Source organism: Dipodomys ordii, unplaced genomic scaffold, assembly GCF_000151885.1.
Source record: "Dipodomys ordii isolate 6190 unplaced genomic scaffold, Dord_2.0 Scaffold151, whole genome shotgun sequence".
Classification (NCBI taxonomy): Eukaryota; Metazoa; Chordata; class Mammalia; order Rodentia; family Heteromyidae; genus Dipodomys; species Dipodomys ordii.
This window is the reverse complement of record NW_012267367.1, coordinates 52,885-74,957: the sequence shown is the minus strand read 5'-3', so window position 1 is coordinate 74,957 and position 22,073 is coordinate 52,885. Positions and strand designations below refer to the sequence as shown.

The window sequence follows — 22,073 nt, the reverse complement described above, 5'->3', positions numbered from 1 at the left end:
GGTAGAGCAGCAGCCCATGAGAGAAAGCAAGCAAGCATCAGATAGCAAGGTCAAGTGCAAGCTATGTTTCTGTTTGCTGGAACACACCCTGGATCCGTCTCTTTCTCTCTCTTCCCTGCAGAGGAGACAGTGGAGTCTTATGAACACTTGGCCCTCAAGGTTTTGCACTCTTGGGAGGATATCCCCATGGTCGGGTGTCACCTCGTCCCTGAGCACATAGAAACCCGGCCGCTGTACCACAAGGACAAGCCAGGAATGGAGCAGGTAGTCAAGCAGACAGATGTGGCCTTCATGTCCAAGGACTGTGGCTCTGCCCCTGCATGCTCATCCTGTGTGTCACATATTTCATCCAAACATCATTTTGACTTTCTCCCTTGGGGATCGTTAACAATATCCCAAAATATCTAGGGTTATTAGAAGTAGGTAGGTGTTGCTGGCATCTAGTAAGTAGATACTGCTAAATTAAATACCCTACAATGTATAACACAGTTATCTCCACTTCAAATAAACAATACCCAGTCCAAAAATATCAATAATGCCAAAGTGAAGGAACTGTGGATTCAGTGTTGAACTTTGAACTTGTTCAAACTTTGTTTTTTATCATTTGAATTAATAAGTAGTAGAGCACCCACTCAGAAAACACAACAAGGCCGTGAGTTCAAATGCTACTCCTACCAACAATAAATTTTCTTTTGAATTAATTAACTCTTTTGGAAGAACCCTGACAAGGTTATGCAAGAATTCGTGAGGTAATATGTGTCAAAGTGCACAGCACAGGGTCCCCCCACATACTAGGTGCTCAATAAGGATTTCCTCACCTTTTTCCTCTTCTGAATTTATGCTCCAACTAGCTCCTCACAAAACATTAGTTCTGCCGGGTGCTGGTGGCTCACACCTATAATCTTAACTACTCAGAAGGCTGAGATCTGAGGATTGCAGTTCAAAGCCAGCCTGGGAGGAAAGTCTGTGAGACTCTTATTTCCAATAAACCACTCAGAAAACTGGAAGTGGTGCTGTGGCTCAAGTGGTAGAGCACTAGCCTTGAGCTGAAAAGCTGAGGGGCAGAGCCTATGCCCAGAGTTCAAGCTCCATGACTGACAAAAAAAAAAAGTAGTTCTGACTTTGTTAAGAAATATGTGACACGTTCATAAAGATACCAAGTCATACCTAATACCCATTTCTAGTGAAAGGATCTTTTAAAACCATGAATAGACAATTGCCCATGCCTCTCAACTCTCTGCCAAAGCTAACAAGATCTTCTGGTCTTACGAAGGGCCGCCTGCAGATGTGGGTAGACATGTTTCCTAAGGATATGCCTACACCTGGACCGCCGGTTGACATTTCACCAAGGAAACCCAAAGGGTGAGTCTGCTCCACCTCCCAGTAGAGAAGAAGCTATGTGAGCTGACTCGAAGATTGTGGCATTGAGGTTACCTGATAACCAGACCTCGCTTTCTACCTGGGAGTCAGTGAGGGGTGGTGATGCTGTTGATCATGGTAATGGTGGTCAGTGTGGTATCTTCAGAACTTGGAAGTTCCTCATCTAAAAGTGCTAGAAAATAGAAGAGAAAAGCTGCCCCAAGATGCCCTCAGAGCACCTGGGATTTCCAGCTGGGCAACTTGATTTTGATGGAATGCAGACTGTAAGCGCTGGTGTCAGTGAACTTGATATAGACGTTGAAGAAGCATGTACACCAAAAGCAAAGCATTTTGATGCTGTTTTTAAGGATCTCCACCTAACGCTGCCTTCCTTCACTCCAGGTATGAGTTGAGGGTAACCATCTGGAACACACAAGATGTCATCTTAGAGGATGAGAATATCTTCACAGGCCAAAAGTCGAGTGATATTTATGTCAAAGGGTAAGGTTATGTGCACATTCCATTCTCTATCCCTTTCTTCTCCTCTCATCGACCTCTCACCAAATCTATATCTCACAAAAGACATGGAACCCATGTCCCACAGAAGGGTTCCATCTTAGAGAAGGCTAAGTTCTTTTTTAAAAAAATAAGTAAATCAAGTATTTGTCTTCATTGTTCATTTTGCTATGGTATTGCTTTATAAAAATATTCTAGTGAGTCAGTCTTATTGCATAAGTCAATCTTATTGCATCTTTAGTTAAATGTGGCATACCTAAAACTTTCAGTGAAATTCAAAATAAACTTGAAACTGAAAAGGTAGAGCAGTGTGGTAGTGCTAGTAATGAAAAGTTCATCTGTGTAGCTGATGAACGACTAATGCTGCCAAATCCGAATGGCTCACACCTGTAATCCTAGCTACTCAGGAGGCTGAGATCAGAGGATCAAGGTTGGCTCAAAGCTAGCTTGGGCAGAGCTGTCTGTAAGACTCTTATCTTCCATTAACAGCAAAAACCTTGAAGTAAGGGTATGGCTCAAGTAGTAAAGTGCCAGCCTTGAGCTGAAAAAGCCAAACAAGAGCATAAGATCTTGAGTTTAAGCTGCAGTACTGTCACACACACACACGCACACACACACACACACACACACACGCACGCACACACACACACACACTAATACAAGAACTAAAATTCAGGCTTTCTCATTTGCTAGAGCTACTGGTAAAAAAACAGCAACCTAGAACTTGGAAAGTGAAGCAATCTCTCTCTGTGTCTCTTTCTCTTTCTCTCTTTCTCTCTCTCTTTGTCTCTGTCTCTGTCTCTGCCTCTCTCTGTCTCTCTGTCTCTCTCTGTTTCTCTGTCTCTGTCTCTGTCTCTGTTGCCTGTCTGTCTGTCTGTCTGTCTGTCTCTTTCTCTCTCTCTATCCAGACTTGGCCTTGCATCATTTTAGTCTCTGGAATAATATGTAGAGAGTCAGTAGAAATTTGTACTTCTATTGGAAGCAGTAAATTCATAACTGTTTTATGCAGCAGTTCTTTGCTTTTCCTAAGCAAGGAGCATCCTGTGTTCAGAATGCACATCTCTGGTGCATTTGGCAATCAAAGCATGTCCAGTGGTTCAAAATTCTCATCTTTTCAGAACAAGACTAATGGAATGAGTTATTACCTGGAAGGAGCAATAGGTACAGCAGAATATTATTTGGAAGCACACCTAGCCTCCTCTGAAATTACTTTCTGATCACCAGTTCACAAAAGATTAATGTGTCCTTAAAAACATATTTTATGATGGCTCACATTATGATAGCAAGCGTTCTAGAAGAGTGAAGTGAAACTTTCAAAACTCCAGCCCATCTAAGTGTGCAGAGAGCGATGTATGTATTCATCCTTTCCATTCCTTCCCCGCCCTCACTTCTCACTTGGCTTCCTTCCTTCCCAGCATCCACCAAAGCAGGTCTTACTGGTGTGTAATACTCTTAGGCCTGCTAAGTCTAAGTCTAAATGGTCCCTCTTGGACTTTGCTGCCTCAATTAGACTTTATCTTATTGCCTTCTATGGACTATCTAACAAAGCTAACCTTTCCTTCTTTGGGAAGTACTTTCTCTTTTTTTTCTTTTTTTGGGGGGTCCGGTCGTGGGGCTGAACTCTGGGCCTGGGCGCTGTCCCTCAGCTCTTCAGCTCACGGCTAGCGCTCTACCACTTGAGCCACAGCGCCACTTCTGGCTTTTTTCTTTTTGCTGGCTTTTTTCTCTCTGGATAATTCCAATTCTCATAGCATGCTGAGGAATCGAACCCAGGGCCTCGAGCATGCAAGGCAAGCGCTCTACCACTGAGCCACCTTCCCAGCCCCGGGAAGTACTTTCTTAACCTCTGTAGCAACACACTTCCTCCTCTCCACCGCCCCCCCACCCCCATGTTGTTGGCCTCTTCTCAGTGATTTCATAGTTTATATTCTTCCACCTAACTGGTAAATAGTCTGTGGTATTTCCCTTTTCTCATCTTACACTATTTTCTCTCTCTTCCATGCCCACGTTTCTCTAAATAACTGGGCCCATGCCCCAGGTGACTCTACTCTTCTGTGATGAGAAGGAGCTTCATTTTCCCCTTCCTGTTCCTGCAGAGAAGAGATGTCTACTTTCAGAGAGAACGTGATTTGGGTTGTCAATTAGCTTGAATAAAAATAGGTATTTCTGAATAAATTCGCTATGGATAAAGTACTAAGGAACCATAGATGAATAGATAGAGAATATAGATGATGATATAGAATATAGATGATATTTATTTTTATTATCTTTAAGTAACTGTACAGAATGGTTTCACTATAACATATGAGTCAGTACAATGCATCTAGATAGGGAACCATATATTAATTGCAACCTGTGTTATTCTGGCATGGAAGAGGAAGATCAGATAATAATAACTAGAAAGGATATTATAGGTCAAAACACTTTACAGATATTCTCATATAATTCTTCAGAACAACCCTATAAATCAGGTAAGATGTCACCTTTGACTTACAGATACAAGGGAGTTCAGAGGAGTTAGATAACTTCTAAGCTCCAAGATCCAATCTTGGATTTACCTACTGTGGCTCCTGGCAGTCTTTCTACCATGTCACATTGGTTCAGGCCTGTGGGCTGCAGAGCCAGGAAATTGGTTCTCTCTGGATAATTCCAATTCTCATAGCATAGGTACAGGCCCATGAAGGCCTGGCATTGCATCTGAATAAGACCAATATGAGAGCCCTCACTGTGGTGGATAATCTGGTACAGGGTTAACACACCTCACAAAGATGGTTCCCAGGGGGGCAGGGATGATAATACTTCCATATCCCACTTCCTCAATTTTCTTTCTTGATTGCAAGAAATTCAGCTCTACCCAAACAATTAAAAAAAACATATCCCAACATGCCTTAGAATAAGTCTTGTTTCTGTTCAACTTCTTTCCTCTTTCGAGTTAAAATGGCAACTTCCATTTGAATCCAACAATAGATAGATAGATAGATATAGATATAGATATAGATGTACTGTACTACTCATCTTAAAGTTATGTTCTTGATTAGTACTGATGCCCGAACTATGTATTCTGAGTATTTGTATGTGTTTCATCTTCTTTGTTCAGGTGGATAAAGGGTTTGGAAGATGACAAGCAGGAGACAGACGTGCACTACAACTCTCTGACTGGCGAGGGCAACTTCAACTGGCGCTTCCTGTTTCCCTTTCAGTACCTCCCTGCTGAGAAGCAAATGGTCATCACCAAGAGGGAGAACATCTTCTCCTTAGAGAAGATGGAGTGTAAGACTCCAGCCGTGTTGGTGCTCCAGGTCTGGGATTTTGAAAGGCTTTCCTCAGATGACTTCCTAGGTAAGCCAATGGTTTCATCCAGTTTGTATTTTTAAAGGTTCTATCTCAGTTGTTGTTTTGTTTTGGTCGGTCATGGGGCCTGAACTCTGGGCCTGGGTGCTGTCCCTCAGCTCTTCAGCTCAAAGCTAGCGCTCTACCACTTGAGACACAGTGCCATGTCTGTTTTTTTCTGCTTATGTGGTGCTGAGGAATCGATCCCAGAGCCTCATGCATGCAAGGCAAGCACTTTACCACCCACCCACCTTCCTAGCCCCGTCTCAGTTTTTGAAAAGCTAAGTTCGATTTGTGTGTGTGTGTGTGTGTGTGTGTGTGTGTATGTGCACACATGGGCCAGTTTTAAGTCTTGAACTCAGGGCCTGGGCCCTGTCCATCAGTTTTTTCCCCCTACAGGCTAGTACTCTACTACTTGAGTCATAGTGCTCCACTTCTGGCTTTTTTTCTGGTTGATTCAGGATAAAAGTCTTATGGACTTTCCTGTCCTGGCTTGCTTTAAACCATGTTGCTCTCAGATAGCTTCTTGAGTAGTTAGGATTATAGGCATGAGCCAACAGTACCTACCAGTGCCCAATCCAATTTTTATTTTTAACACAAAGAATAAAGTCAGTGTTATTTATTTTAAGGGGGAAAAAAATGGAACCAGCCCGAGCAGCCATTACTAGGGGATTGGCTAAATAAGTTGTAGTGAATTGGCCATCTATGCATTCAAATTGATATAAGTTGATATTCTATGTCTGTTTAACTCATTTGTAAAATGAGGATGGCAATATTGCATACTTCTTAGGGTGGTATAGCTATAAAAATGGGACAATCCAATTAAAGAACCAACCACAGCACCTTCTACATAATAAGCAATCAATAGCTGAAAGATACGCCATCATTAAAATACTGGAATATTTAATGAATTGGAAAGTTGAGTTGGATGCATTAGGGAAAAGACTCATATTTTTTGTAAAAAATATATGTCATATATAAAGATTTAAAATTGAGGTTTACATATATAAAATGAGATTTATATGTAATGAGATTCTGAGATTTATATATAGAGATATTTTTATAGATATACTGAGATTTATATATGAGATTTATCCATATAAATGTATATTGACATGTATAGGAAAAAGATCTAGTCCGAGATGTGAAAGAGAAAGAGAGAGGAAGAGAGAGAGGAGAATAGGACCAGCAAAAAGACAGCAATATCACAAGAGCCTGCTTTTGGAGGATGGAATTTTGAAAACTTTTTCAATACTTTTTTTCTGCTAATAGGCATGCAGTAAAATTTCCAGGATTACCAAGTATTATTTTATAAAGGGAAAAAATAGCTAAAGTGAGATACAAAACTCTCTCATCACAGTATCTTAGTGTGCAAAAATATCCTAGAGGACCTACTGAGTGCCCTCCTGTGTCAAGGGTGGAGGGGCTCAATCTCCACCCTGAAGAAGTTCAATGGTCTCCAAAAGGGAGGTGACATGGTATATGGGGTGGGGGATTCTTGTGGGAAGCTCAGTGCTGAAGCAGAAAAAAACAAGCTGAGGAATACTCCGGGCGCTGGTTTCAGGCAGTAGGGAAGGCGGTCAGCAGTGAAAGCCCTCAAAACTGAGGCCTGGAAGTGGTGCACAACTGCTCTGCCTTGTCCCTGTCTGCCACCATGCTTCAGTTTTTCAGTGGCACCCTGCATGTCTCAGTCATAGCTGTACTCCCAATGCACAACGCATATGACATCCAAGGCAACATGTGAATGACTAGTGGGTGAATGGCTGACTTCTGGTGGTGAATGAAAAGCCTTCCATCCCCTATGAAAGCATTCGCATAGCTTTCCTGAGGATCTCTCTCTCCACAGGCTCCCTGGAGATGAACCTCAACAGCTTCCCTCGAGCAGCCAAGTCTGCCAAAGCCTGTGATCTCTCCAAGTTTGAAAATGCAAGTGAGGAGAACAGGATCTCTATATTCCAGCAAAAGCGAGTGCGTGGCTGGTGGCCTTTTGCTAAAAGCAAAGAGCTGACAGTAAGTGACAGCTGTGAGCGGCCAGGTAACGGGTAGTCAGGGGACCCTGGTGCTCTTTCAATGAGTCATTTGGTGAATTTCAAATTAAGTGCTTTGCAGTGAGGTCAAGTCCTTGAAGCAAAGGTCCCACTGAGAAGCAAGTTTCTGAAGCTCTGTAAATGCATTAAGGCTCTGCATTTCAACTATCTGATGGAACAGCTCTCGGTGTTGGGGTGGTTTTCTACCTTTTGGGTCTGAACTTAACATCCCTGCCTCCATTTTTTTCCTCAACATCACCTGACAGTATGCATAAAGTACAATTTTAATGTTAGCTTAGCTTATCCTTTTACCCTCAAACATAAGATTCTATTTCTTTTTTTTTTAATGGTCCATTTGCTGAAAACATCCTCAAGAAGGTAGTAGAGGGGAGATCCATTTAGTCCGTTCCAAATTGCCAGCACGGGTGGAATGTGAGGTAGGAATGTTGGACCTTTCACAGATATCAGAGAGAACATTTCGCTTCCCCCTTCTTCCAGCCTATGGGGGAGGAGGACTGACTTAAGCGATCAGGGAGGTTGTACTAAGGCTCTGAAGCTGATAGGTGGATTCTTTGGTCTGCTGCTAACTTCTGTCTCTGCTCTAAGGGTCCAATGGGGGTGAGGCAGGGGTTCCCGTTGTAGCTAATGGGGTAAATGGCAGCAGCGGGTCTGACCCATGGTGTCTAGTCTTACTGTGTTTTCTGGAAGCTTTTTATTTTGCTCCATTGTCAGTTCAGTCCTCAATGATTGGTAAGTCTGGTAAAAAGCCTTAAAGACTTACTGAGGCCTTACTACTCTGTGGTTGGTGCTAGGCTCAGGGTTTAGCGCTTAATAGATGCTCAGTCGATGTTTGTCAGATGAATGAAGGAATTCAGAAATGAATTTGTCATGGCGTCTGTGGTCAAACAGCTGTGAGCTGGAAAGAGAGACAAAGGTGTTCCCACTAAAGTCATTCATGAGACAATTCAAGTGTGAAATGCACAGAAAAGAGCGATCTCATTCTCCGGGAAGGAGTTGATGTACCATGCAGAACAAAATGTGGTTTATCAAGAACAAAGGACAATGAAAGGAATTTTCTAGATGAAAATCACAGTGACGGAGCCCCAGTTGGAAGGATCAGTAGCTAGAATTTCTAACATGTCCAATGAGGTTAGGAAATGAGGAAGGTCAAGACCAGAAATCCAGGTTCAAGTTCATAACTTTGTGACATCATTCTTGTGACTATACATTAATATATATATATGCGCAATCATATAGCTTCAGTCATCTTTTATCGTTCTTACACTCCTTCAGCATTCCCCAAACATGGACAGCCTACTTCTGTTCTCTCATTTTCATCTTCCATGCTATTTATTTGTTTCTTCATTTCATCCAATAAACATTGACTGCATTTCTATTTAATGATAGGCCCTGGGAATAAAATAGAGTAATATAGATAAATTCTCCACCATCATAGAACTTACAATGTAAAGTTAATGAATGATACCCTCGCAGACACACAAGGCAAAGGCAGAGTTTACAACAAAAGAAAAGACCAGGTGGGAGGCACAGTGCAGAATTAAAGAGTATCCAGTGCTGGTATTTCTATACATCATGGTGCTCAGAAGGCCTTTCTATGGCTGTGAAACTACATTGAGACTGACTGAGCCACTGGAGCGAAAACACAAGGAAGGCATCTTTCCACTGAGCAAATATCTCAGGGAAAGACTCAGAGGTGAAAGCAAATCTGGTCTTGAAACACCAAAGTATGAACTAAAAAAAAAATTCCTTCCAAAGCAGAGATGGCGTGGAGGTGGCCAGCCCCTGGCATACAGGTGTGAGGTCACAAGGCCACGTTGAATGTTTCATTTATTCTCAGGAGGCAGCCACTGAGCTGTTTCCACTGGAAGGTTAGGGGAGTGGACTCACAATGGGGAGGAGAGGATCAAACTGGAGAAAGAGACAGAGAAGAGCTAGAGTTGAGCCTAGAAGAGGCAGAGAAAGAGAATGGTTTAAAAAGAACAGGAAAGGGGCTGGGAAGGTGGCTCAGTGGTAGAGCGCTTGCCTTGCATGCCTGAGGCCCTGGGTTCGATTCCTCAGCACCACATAAGCAAAAAGAAAAAGCCGGAAGTGGCGCTGTGGCTCAAGTGGTAGAGCGCTAGCCTTGAGATGAAGAGCTGAGGGACAGCGCCCAGGCCCAGAGTTCAGGCCCCACAACCAGACCCAAAAAAATAAATAAAATAACTAAAAAGAACAGGAAAGATAAGAAAAGAAATGATGAAACAAACCCAGAGAATGTGAACTTTGACGGGTTATTGGGTTATGATGTCAAAGACTTCTTAGCCATTACAGTGAAATGACAAAGACTCCAGGGCTGTTGAATGTAGCAACAGAATGTTCTCTGGCACCCTTAAAAAACAAGGTTGTGATCTCTTTAACAGTCTTGTTTCTAATATGCTAAAAGTGGAAACACCCAAATGTCCAACAGCAGAGGAATGCATACATAAGGAATGATGTAACTGCACAAGGGAATATTACTCAGCCATAGAAAGGAGTGAAGGATTCATACATACTGCATGGATATACTTTGCAAACATGCCAAGTGAAAGAAGCCAGTCACAAGAGACCATATAAATACTGATTCTTTATATGAAATTTCTATAATAGGCGATCAAGAAAAAAAATGTTAGTGGTTGGCAGCATCTGGGGTGAAGGAAATGTTAGTGTCACTGTCCCCAGGGTACCCCTTCAAGGCCACCTTAGGGACAAAGTCTGGTTCTGTTACTTATCAGCTGTGTGACTTCAGGTAACTTTATCTCCCTAAGTCTCAGCTTCTTTACCTGCAAAAATAGGAAAGAAGAACATATGCACCACACAGAGCTATTCGGTGTCTTAAAAGTCACAGAATCTGTGTGCCCAGCACAAATAAAGTGCTCCACAATTGTCAGAATTTGGTTTGAACCATTGCTTGGCAGTAAGTATTTTAACCATTCCTTGCTCCCATCTCCTATTTTGGCCTTAAGACAAGGGAAATGTTTCTAACTAGGAATAGGGGAATATCTTAGTCAGTGAGCACTGTCTGATTCTAATGGGTTAAGAGTGGGATGAAGCGTAGAGGAGACTAAGCCTTTCAATACTGTGCTTCAAGCTATTTCATAAATGGCATTTGCCAAGATGATAGAATCATCTACCTTATGACAATGACTCTTATTATTAAGTGTAGGAGCTTTCAATGAAATATTCTTCATCTCTGTTAATGAGAAAGTTTCCCTTTTAACAGTTACTATACTGCTCCTGCAGCTAGTCACTTGTTGAATGCTTCAAGGGAACATTTTCTGGGTGGGTCTTTGGGAGTAGTGTCCCGAATCAGAGGTGAATGGGATGTAGCCCATAGCCCAAAGAGCTTGTTGTAGGAACACAGACCAGAGAAGCATCCAGCAACCATGAGCTTTTAGTGTTGCATGCTTTGACCACAGCAATAACAAGTATTGCTAGTATGAATGGATTGTGCCAGACACAATTCTGAAGGACTGGAAACACAAAGTGACAATGGCCAGACCTAATATGACTATAGAAGTCTGACTCCTGGCCTCTGACCCTTGACTTATGTGACACATATCTCAAGAAATCAAAGCACATCTCTGCAGTGATGGGCAGGCTTGATCAAAGACACCATTTTCCCTGACCTTGCCCCTGTTTCCAAGAAGCTCTGCCACCCAGTCACACAGTCAGCTAGCTTTTACCTCCCCCAAACCAGCACCCTCCATTCAGAGCTAAGGTAAAGTCTTTGAAGCTACCTAGTCCTCTGTCTGTGAGTCTATGCTAAACAGAAGTGATAGAAGCTGACTCCTTTCTACAGCAAGCTCTGAAGAAATGCTCTCCATTGAGTCTCATTTCGGAGCACTTTGCTGACTTCTACCATTTAAATGCTTAATATAGATGACTCATTTATCTGTGTGTGTGTGTGTGTGTGTGTTTGTGTGTGTGTGTGTGTGTGTTATCAGACTCTACTTTACAAATAAGGAAGGTGAGGTATACAGAGATTAAGTAATTTATCTCATGTTAATGTAGCTCGTCAAGACTCAGACCCAAGCAGTGTGGGTCTAAGTTCCTTGGCTTTAACCACTGTGCACTACCCTTCCTTTTCTAGCAGAGGATCATGGAGGCAGAAGGACATGAAATCTGATTCTGGGCTCATCTGCAGTCTTCTGCATGGAAGGCTCAGGTGACATCTACTGTGAAAATAAAACATAAAACAAAACCTTCTTCCAACACAGAAAGCTTCTCCACACATATAGTAGAAGATTAAAAAAAAACAATTTTATTACTAAATAATCATCAACCCATAATGTGGTGTGTATCATAAGCAAGCGGCTCAGAGATTACAGAGTAGATGAAAATGTTGAAAGGGGTGACACTGATCAAGATATATTGTATTCAGAACTGCTATGTTAAATGGCAAACTCCTTGATACAACTGCCTAAAGATAATAGTAATTTTTAAAAAGAGATTACAAAGACTGAAAGAAACCTCATCCCATGTGTAGCCTAGTGGTTAGTACCTTCTGTATACCTATTTTCAAAGTTAGCGATAACTAGTTCTCTCCAAGAGGACTTCACTGACATCTGTCAGACCTTGTTCATTCTAGATTTTCTCAGTAATTAGAGCAACCACCTGTGTTAGACCCTTGGCTTTACTAGTAGGAGGCGGAAAATTAGCAAATCTTTGCAATACAAGGTAATTTTGCAATTAGGAATAATATACTGGCAGAAGTTAGGCCTCTGTGCTCCCTCATAATAAAAATAGGGATTATCCCTCAGCCCTCCTCTCTCTAAAAAGCTTTTTTATTTATTTTTAAGGCATTTGAGACAGAGTTTCAATGTGTTGCAAGATTGGCCTAGAAACTTGTGCTCATCCTGCTTCAGCCTCCAGAGTAGCAAGGGTTACAAGGCCTACAGAACCTGGCTGAACTAGGGTGCTAAATCTCTTGATGTTTACATTTCACAAAATTGACTCCAGAGTCACTGAGAAAGACATTCCTGATAAAGGCAGAAGCCTATCCAGTCTACAAAATGATTTATAAACATTTCAAAGAGAAGAAAGAACACGTATAATTATAGCTCTTTTCAAAATAACACTCTGAGAAGGAAGAGGGCAGGTCTCCCCTTGACTCCCAATGGGCAACAAGGAGCCTCTTTTTTGTGTCTTATACATCATAAAGGGAGAACAGAACTCAATGCCTTTCTCCACACAGCTCTCTGGGCTGACTCTAGCAGGTGACCCAGACCTTGAAAGCCCCGCTGTACCTGAAACCAAGGTACAAACCTCTTCTAGTAGCCCCATGGGGGAAGCTCAGCCACCAGTGACATTCTCTTAGTACTGTAACAAGGTGGAGGGTCTCAGAGAAAAGCAGTGTAATAGAAAACCTCTGCCACTTGGAGCACTTCTGGTCTCCAAGCCTCAACGTCCGGGCCTCTAACTGAATGGGCTGGAATGGTTGGCCTCCAAGGCCGGGCAGGTTCTCCAATATCATCACAACACTGACCCTCTCCCAATGATTTGAAGCATTTACATCATCACTGTTTTCTTGTCCCAGCTACTGGCAGGGAAGAAGGGGTTTGTTTACATTCACTGCCATCTGCCAGGTCTATTTTTAAAGCTGCTTATCAGTACCCCAAGCAGGATGATTTAGACGTTTGGATCCCACAGTGTCTAGGGTGGAATGTGGCTGTCCTCAAGGGCTGTGTAAAAGAGCTCAGGGGATTGCTGAGGCCTGAGTGCCCTTGGGAAAGCAAAGGACATGCCTACAGTGCATGCTCTTCATGAACACATGGCACCATGCACCTGATACCCCATCCTGATACCATTGCCTCAAACTACCTTTATAGAAATCACCCCAGTAAGAGGTAGAAGTTTCTTTCATAGGCGAATCCCACAAATCAGTAGCACAGGTCAAGTCTCAGAGACACTAATGACTAGAATTTAAAGGAAGGAGGTTTCTTCTCACTGAATAGGGCAAAGGATTCACTTCACTAGTATCTTGAAGGGCATAGCTTAGCTGAGGAAGCTGGTAGGCAGCCCATGAAATTCAGATTCTGTAGGATCAGAGAAGGGGGGATTTTTATATAAATAGTGTGTGTGTGTGTGTGTGTGTGTGTGTGTGTGTGTGTGTGTTAGTATTGGGATGTGAACTCAGGGCTTGGTCACTGTCCCTTTCACTCCAGGTTGGTGCTCTACCACTTGAGCCCCACACCCATTTCCAGCTTTGTGCTGGTTAATTGGAGAAAAGAGTCTCATAGACATTTTTTTCTTATCCAGACTGACTTTGAACCCCAACCCTCAAATCTCAGCCTTCTGAGTAGCTGGAATTACAGGCAGGAGCCATCAGCACTCAGCTGATGAAGACAGTATTTTTAAGAGTGAGTATATAATGTATATTTATAAAAAAATTGAAAAGGATAAACTGTAGAAAAGAAATAGCACACATTCATCTTCTGTCTAGGGAAAAGTATTGCTGATATTTTTTCTATGGATGGACTAAATACAACAGTAGTCATAGACCATGTTTACAATAGGATCTTCTTGGATTACCTTGCATGTGTAAATCCTCATGTAGGATCCCCGGCACTGCATAACATAAGCATATCATAGATTATATCTTCTTCATTTTGTTCACTCAGTATTACCATGATCACTTCCAACATTATATTTTCTAAACTATAGTTAAATCTTTATCTTCTCAAGAGAAAGAGGCCCCAATGTAATCACTACCCTTTTTCTCAACATTTATTCTTTTTTATAAAAAAATTAAATTTACAGAGAAGTTGAAGGAATAGGGATACAATGATCAGTCCCAGATCTACTATCTATACTTGTTACTGTTTTTGGCATATTTATTTTGTCTATATATTTGTGCAAGGATGTTTAGGTATCTATCTTTCTACCTGGTACTTTTTACTGTATTTTTTTTTTACTATTTGAGTGTAAATTATAGGCATTCTAGAACTTCACCCCTAAATGATGTATTTATCATGTATCTCTTAAGAATATAAACACTCTCCTACAGTGAAAGCATCATGAATAAGAGAGGTAATAAAGATTTCCTAGTACAATTGGATATGTAGTCCTATTCACTTCTTTGTCTATATAAAAACAATACCCATTGCTCCCCACATATACTTCATAACTGTTTCTTTTTTTCCTACAAAATCTGATCCTAGTTGAGGTACTGCTATTGTTTTTACCTCTCTTTAGTCCATATAATTTGAGATTAGTCCTCTGATTTTTTAAACTAAGGCATTGACTATTTGATGAGATTAGGCCTGTTGTATCTGGCTGTTTTCTCATGATGTTGTTTATTTTATTCCCTATCCCTTCTGTCTTCTCTGAATGGGAAATGAAGCACAACAGGTTTGTCGTTCTGGTTAAATATTCTTTTGACCAGAACACAGAGCATGTGATGCTGTTTACTGCAGGGTGAAGTGTGTCAGGGGGCACATGCTGTCCTGTGTATATGGCGCTCGGTTGTTTCACTGGGTTATATTGGTAAAGGTACATTTCTCCCTTGGCATTTAGCAAATAGCTGGTCGGGTAACATTTTGGCACTGTGGGGAATTCCTTTGCTGCCACCACCTTTTACCCAGTGGTTTTAGCAACAGTGAGGACCTTGATTAGCTCATTTCATTGGTTTTGTAAGATTGTTTCCCTTCCCTTCCCTTCTGTTCTTTCTTCTTTTCTGCCTTCCTTTTTCTGCCTGTCTGTCCACTTACCTGTATCTATCTATCATCCAAGCCTATCATTCTGTCTTCATTTTTAGTTGGCATTCATCTATGAAGAAGAATTTTCCACCATAGACTGGAAATGTAGTCATTGACTTCTCCCGCTCCCCACAGAGACAAAATAAAGTCTTCATTTTATCTCTTAATTTCTGAATTTTGGAACCAAGAGTTAGTGTAAGAATCATTCCCAAAGCTGGGCACCAGTGGTTAATACCTGTGATCCTAGCTACTCAGGAGGCTGAGATTTGAGAATAATGGTTTGAAGTCAGCCTGGGCAGGAAACTCCATGAAACTCTTATCTCTAATTAACCACCAAAAAGCCAGAAGTAGAACTGTGGCTCAGTGGTAGAACACCAGCCTTGAGTGAAAAAGCTAAGAGACAGTGCCCAGGCCCTGAGTTCAAGGCCCAGTACTGGCACAGAACCTCCAATAATGAAAAATGGGACATTTTTCTCTTGTTCCTTTTAAAAAATATCCCTATAGACTCATGAATTAAAAAAAAATTATCATCTAGTAGTTTACACTGGAAAAGACCTATTGACAAAATTGACATTAACATTTGGATCCTGGTTTTGAATTACCAGGTCTTACCAAAAGAACCTGAAGTGAATGACTTCAGGTATAGGGCAGACAAATCCAGGATGAGCCTGAGATAGCTCAGTGAGGCAAATGGGACAGTTTGAACCCCTAAAGGAAGAATAACCATGCTTTGTGCATGAGGCTTTTGTGAGTTTTGAATTATTTCCTTAATTTAGCACCCAGAAATGGAATTTCTAGGTTGAGGATGTGACTATACACACACAAACATGCATACCAACATATATAATATGTACATCCATGCATATATAATGTATATATACTTTTTCTAAAGAACTTTACCAGTGTACATTCTACCATTAATATGTGAGAATACCTATACCAGTAAGATTTGCATTATAATGAACACTAATCATCGATGCATAGAGCATGTCTATTCTAAATGCAATCACCTCCCAACTTCCCCCAGTGTACAGCCTCCAGGCATGCTGAAGTTTGATGCTCATCAACAGTTAAATACAGTACAACACATTCTGAATCTTTTTTTTAAGAGATCTTTTCTTATCATTTTCTGCCCACCACAGATGGCCTTAAGTTAATAGATAGTCTCTCAAACTTTCTATTTTGGGCTTTTATTAAATTGATTTCGAATTATGTTTGGATGATATTGTTAGCTCAAGACCTCCGTTTGATGCTGGCTGGATACAGATGACTAGGGCAGGATGTGGAATGCTCTGTGCAGAGAGATAGACAGCAAGAAGCAGCATTTATCAGAACATGTCAGTTCCCTCATGACCTTCCTGATTCCCAACAAATATTTTCAGCCATTCAGGCAGTGTGGTAAGGCTCAGGCAAAGCTACACAAGATAACTACCGATGACTCAGTGTCTGCAACAGAATTGACTTAATACTGTCTCAGTCTTCTTTTCCTTCAGTATTTTTTCATTAAGCATTTGGACCCAGGGTGCTCCTCTGGGTATTTTCTGGATGGACAGAGATGTTTATCATCAAACCATGTGTTTCTACTGATGGTGGAGTATTCAAGGTGACAATTCTAATTTTTAAAGATTTTTTACTTCCCAGGTACGAAGCTCAGCATTTGTACATGCGTTTTATTCATTTATGTTTAAAAGTAACCTTCCATGCTGCTAACATCCCCAGGACACAGAGACTTAAAGAGAACAGGGAACTCATCCAAGGTCACACAGTTCATAGAGCCTCATTTCAAGGCTGATCAGTTTACACTGTGTACTGTGCGCTCTACTCTTGGCTGAACTGTGCTATGATGCTATACTATAATACCTTAAACTCTCAAGGTCAGCTTACAGACTGGGGTCAATGAATATACCAATAACAAAGTAATGGTAAGGTGATGGGGTCTCTCCTTGGCATTTCAGAGAAAGTATACTCATTGTTAAATGAGTAGCCCACTTCTCGCTTTCCTCACTAAGGAGCTACTTGGACACAACAAGGAGCAGACAAATGAAATTTGAGGTCAGAAGACCTAGATACAAGTCCTGATGTGAAGCAAATTAGGCCACCTAATCAATGCTTGGTTTCCTTGGCTGCAAAGTAGAAATCAGAATACTATGTACTTGTCTGGGTTGTCAAATGCTTTAAATGCAATCATGAATTCGTGAAGCACTACACAAGCTATAAAGCTCTATGGCTGAGCTTAGTAATAGAAATCAAAGAGCACTTCAGTCTGGTCCCAGTGTGTTCTCTGTTGATTTCTGTCCTCTCTTCCAAGCAGTCCAGAGCCTAGCAACTGCTTAGCTCCTTTTAAACTGACCCTCCATCAAACAGAGCCACTGGATAAAACTCCTAGTATATGAAATGCTGCTCAGTGTAGCTGAGGTCACTTCAAAAAGAACTCTGGAAATAAGTCCTGTGCAAACAGGAAAACAGAAAAGCCCTTTGTCATGAGCACAAGGCTATAAAGTCTTACCAGAGTTCCTTGGGCTTTAACCCTATATTTGATAAATTTTTGAAGTTAAAGCCAGATAGTTCTAGCAAGCAACTAGCCATTTGACAGATAAACTGAGATACTAAAACACTAGTGCCTTTAGATGGTGATTATGAAGATAATCATGCAATCCTCTCATGTAAAACCTCTGGTCTAATTATTTTTACCATTGGATGAATAAATTGTCAGGAAACTCATTATTGTAAAAGAAACTATATATATTTAGTGTCATTTAGACCTAGGTTCAAATTCTAAGCGATTGTCTTCTTTTGTTTATGACTTTAAAAACATTATTTGACCTCTCTGAGATCATTTCATCATATATGTAGAGGAAATCTACCTCAATTATTGCTGAGATAGAAACATATGTATATATGTAAACCAATGGATGGATGGATACATAGATACATAGACACTTAGACACATAATTACATAGATAGATACACACATGCATAATTAGATATGTACATAGATAGAACCGATAACAGAATAAATGAACCTGTAACAAGTAGGCAGTCAATAGGTTATCACAATTACAATTTCAAATATAGTATTATGGCTCCAAGTTGATAGCTATATAGAAGAGGTATTATAAGCAATGCAAACCTTAGATTCCTCCTTTCCACAGCTTTCACATACTTTCTGAGTATTCTTACACCAGGTCATGGCCTTTGAGGATACGGTTTCTCAGTAAGAATGAGAGACTGTGCATATCCCTGGATCTATGGAGCATTTCTGGATGACAGAACATATAATGATGGTTTAGGATGTGTGTGTGTGTGTGTGTGTGTGTGTGTGTGTGTGTGTTCGTCATGGGGCTTGAACTCTGGGCCTGGGTACTGTTCCTGAGCTCATCAGCTCAAAGCTAGCAGTCTACCACTTGAGCCACAGCACCCACTTTCCAGGTTTCTGGTGGTTAATTGGAAATCAGTCGTAAGGACTTTCCTGCTTGGGCTGGCTTTGAACCATGATCCTCTGATCTCAGCCTCCTGAGTAGCTAGGATTACATGTGTGAGCCATCAGTACCCAGCTAAAATGATATTCTGAGTTAGTCCAGTGTTGCAATAAAAAGACTAAATGGGACCACCCAAACTTGAACTCAGAACTTCACCTGAAACAACAGCCTACTATACTTCTTTACTCATTTAGACAGGTATGCCCTTCTCTTTCTTCCTGGCCCTCAACCTTATCCCAAATATTCTACTTCTTTTTCATTTTGTCCATGGCTGCCTCATCATGGCAATCAAGCCTTTGGGTTGAGAATCTCTCCTTTTTTCGGGATGAATCTGTAAGTTCACATAGTACCTCTGTCTTAGCTGAACCTCAGACTTTTATAGCATAAGAAACCAACCATGGTATGTCTTGTCATTCTCTGATAGGTACCCTGAAATAGGCACATTATGGTACAGGTACAGGTGCATTCCTGGGCAGAAAGTAAGAGCCCATCTTAAAATATCAAATACAAATCAAAAGCAAAATCAAAAAGAGCTGGCGGCATGGCTCAATAGTAGAACACCTGCCTTACAAACACAAGGCCCTGAGTTCAAACCCTAGTACCACAAAAGAAACATGCCAAGTAATATCTAATCTATGTGCCATCTGGAGAGCACAGCAAATGGTAATGGCATCATTAATAATGGTGGAATGTGCTGAAGTACTCTTTATAATGCTCCAAGTTGCTGCCCATTCTGCCTTGCTCCTGTGTCCTTGACTCAAGAGAGAGTCAAGGAGAGAGGCTGACCTCCACCCAGAATAGGTGCTCTTCTTTTGCTTAGAGATCAGGGTTTCTATTTTTCTTAATCTCTGTTAAACCCCCAGTGCCTAGAATAATGACCAACTGGATGACTAAGAAAGAATCACTGGACTCTTATACAGGTCCTGTCCCAGCCTTTGACAGTCCAAAATTTATATCACAGCCCATAACTTTGGCTCTAAAGAAACCAATGACTCACAAGGTTTAAATCAGAGGGTCTGCTTCTTACAAGTGGGGGTGAGGAGGATATGCAAGGTGGGGAGTGGGATGGGAAGGTGCTAGAATAAAAGGATAAATCTGAAGCAATTAGTGAGGACAAAAATATAAATGATGGCTGAAAAGCAAGTATAAAGCTATTTGTTCTTGAAAATGGAAAGAAAAGAAACACAGCCACAGGTGCAAAAGGGCCCATTACTCAAGTCATTCATGCCCTTTCTGATTATGGTTAAGCTTCTTGTTTTATTGGGTGTTGGGGGGGCATATGGTATTGAGTTTGAACTCCTCTCATACTTGCCTGGCTGGCTTGTTTGCTTGACTGGTGCTCTTCTACTTGAACCACATGTCCAGCCTGGCTTTTTGCTATTTATTTTGGAGATGGAGTCTTACAGACCTGTCTATCCCTGAGTGGCTTTGAACTTGATCTCAACTTCCCAAGTAGCTAGGATTATAGATGTGAGTCACTGGCGCCCAACAGTGGCTGAATTTTATCATTAGAATTAACGTGAAGTGATTGGAAGGGGCCCAGGTGTGTGTGTATGTACAGGTACTCGAGAGACTCTCCTTCAGCAAAACTCATTAGTAAAGTCATTGTGTGGCTTTTATTATTCATCATAAAGTGATTTCTCCCAGGACCAAAAAGACAACAGTATTTCTCAAAATAAATCAGCACATAGTGCAAATACTTCCTGACATTCCCTTTGCCCCAGAGAGGCTCTAAGACTAGATGCTAAAATTTGTGTCTTTTTCCCACAGGGCAAGGTGGAAGCTGAGTTCCACCTCGTTACAGCAGAAGAAGCTGAGAAAAATCCTGTTGGGAAAGCCCGGAAGGAACCAGAGCCCTTGGCCAAGCCCAAGTGAGTGGGCTGTGGGTGGCGTGGGAAGTGGGGCCCGGGCTCTGCAATGCCTTGGGATTCAGATAAGCTTGCTTCGGGAGGGCTCAGAGGCCAAGGGTCGGGTGACCAGATCCTCCAACTGGTAGGACCTTTGTACCTACCATCAGACTCTAATGTCTAAAGACCCGAGAGTGCTCAGCAAGTGGAGGGGGTCTTGTCTGCAATGTATCACACAGACTTTCTAGAATTATCTCCTGCATTTTTTCTACTTATTTTTTTTTTGGTGTGACTATGAATTTCACCTGAGGTTTTTGTTTTTAACTTGATCTCTAATTATACGGGAAAATGATTGTCTTAAAATTTCAAATCTGTTACTGTCATAGTCTCTTATTGTCATAGTGGTCCTAACTAGAACTTTGGGTGACGGGCTACTTTCCCCTAAACAAATATTCAACTTACATTTGCCTCTTTGTGGTTGTACTATGAAGAGAATATTTTCCTCTCATAAGGCACAACTTTAGATCCCCAGAAGTAGAATTAGTAGAAAACAAAGAAAGGCTTATTTCTTTAACTGGATTACATATCAATTAAAAACTAATTAGGTAGAAATATGAACTGTGTATACAAAAGTCTCTCTGAAATTGAAGTTGTCATATTCCCCTCCAGGCCCAAGAGTCTCAAGATAAGTGGTCTTGTTTTAGCCTTTCACCTCTGTGGTCTTAGGAAAACAGTAGATACTTATCCATTAATTCAAATTTATTAATTACCTACTCATTAAAATAACACTTTGGAGAATACAGAAGAAATGTAAAACACAAGCTGTATCTTCTAGGAGCCATCAGTTTCTTTAGGGAGAAATAACAGAGACTCATACAATAGTTCTGAGAACATATGTTGGGCTCAGAAAGGGAGTAGAGCAAGTCAAGCAATCAGTGGGACAAGAATTCAGAATGAGAAGACTGATGGGCTGAGGCGGTCAGGCCAGGCTTAGTGCAAAAGGTGGGCCTGAGCGGGTTGTGGTGAGACGGGAGGGAATAGCCTGGCCTCTACCTGGGCTGTGCCTTGGATCTGGCTCTACTCCAGACCAGCCTTCAAAATCACAGGGGAATCTCCTACGGTCCACTCCTCCAGGCAGCCACGGTCTTCTCCTTCCATCCTATAGCCTCTTCTTATTCTTGTAGGTCCCCAAGAATGTCAAATGTTGAGATCCTTTTTTCTAATGTTTTTCCTTCAGCCGCCCAGATACATCTTTCTCCTGGTTCGTGAGTCCCTTTAAATGTCTGTACCACCTCATCTGGAAGAATTATAAGAAGTACATCATTATCGCTTTCATTCTCATCATCCTTATCATCTTCCTCGTCCTCTTCATCTATACCTTGCCTGGAGCCATCAGCCGAAGGATTGTGGTGGGCTCATAGAAGTCACGGAGGAACCAGAATGTCCCTGTTCACAAATCATCTTCTTTTCTTCGTCTGTGAACATCCAAGGATGTGTACGGGGCAAGACACTGTGCTGAGGATGGAAGGGTAGACTCCAGGGGCCCAGAAACGGTCCTTATGTCTCATGCTGCAGAGGGGAACATTTCTGCCCCACTACCATCTTTCTAACTTTATAAGTCTTAATTCATGTTTTGGGTTTTTTTGTTTTGTTTTGTCAGTCATGGGATTTGAACTCAGGGCCTAGGTACTGTTCCTGAGCGCTTTTGCTCAAGGCTATCACTTTACCACTTTGAGCCACAGCACCACTTACAGTTTTTGAATTACTTGAAGGCAAGAG

General features: G+C 41.5%; 1 protein-coding gene across 1 annotated transcript in view; it reads left to right on the top strand.

Moving 5' to 3' along the window:
- The window catches only part of Fer1l6 (fer-1-like family member 6), a 119,638-nt gene extending 97,923 nt beyond the window's left edge, over positions 1–21,715 (top strand). The window contains exons 34-40 of the mRNA XM_013032223.1: positions 122–264; positions 1,274–1,362; positions 1,762–1,860; positions 4,973–5,214; positions 7,052–7,215; positions 20,218–20,318; positions 21,532–21,715. Of these exons, the coding sequence (XP_012887677.1) occupies positions 122–264; positions 1,274–1,362; positions 1,762–1,860; positions 4,973–5,214; positions 7,052–7,215; positions 20,218–20,318; positions 21,532–21,715 (1,022 nt within the window). The remainder of the gene's footprint in view (positions 1–121; positions 265–1,273; positions 1,363–1,761; positions 1,861–4,972; positions 5,215–7,051; positions 7,216–20,217; positions 20,319–21,531) is intronic.
- The last annotated feature ends 358 nt before the right edge of the window (positions 21,716–22,073 follow it).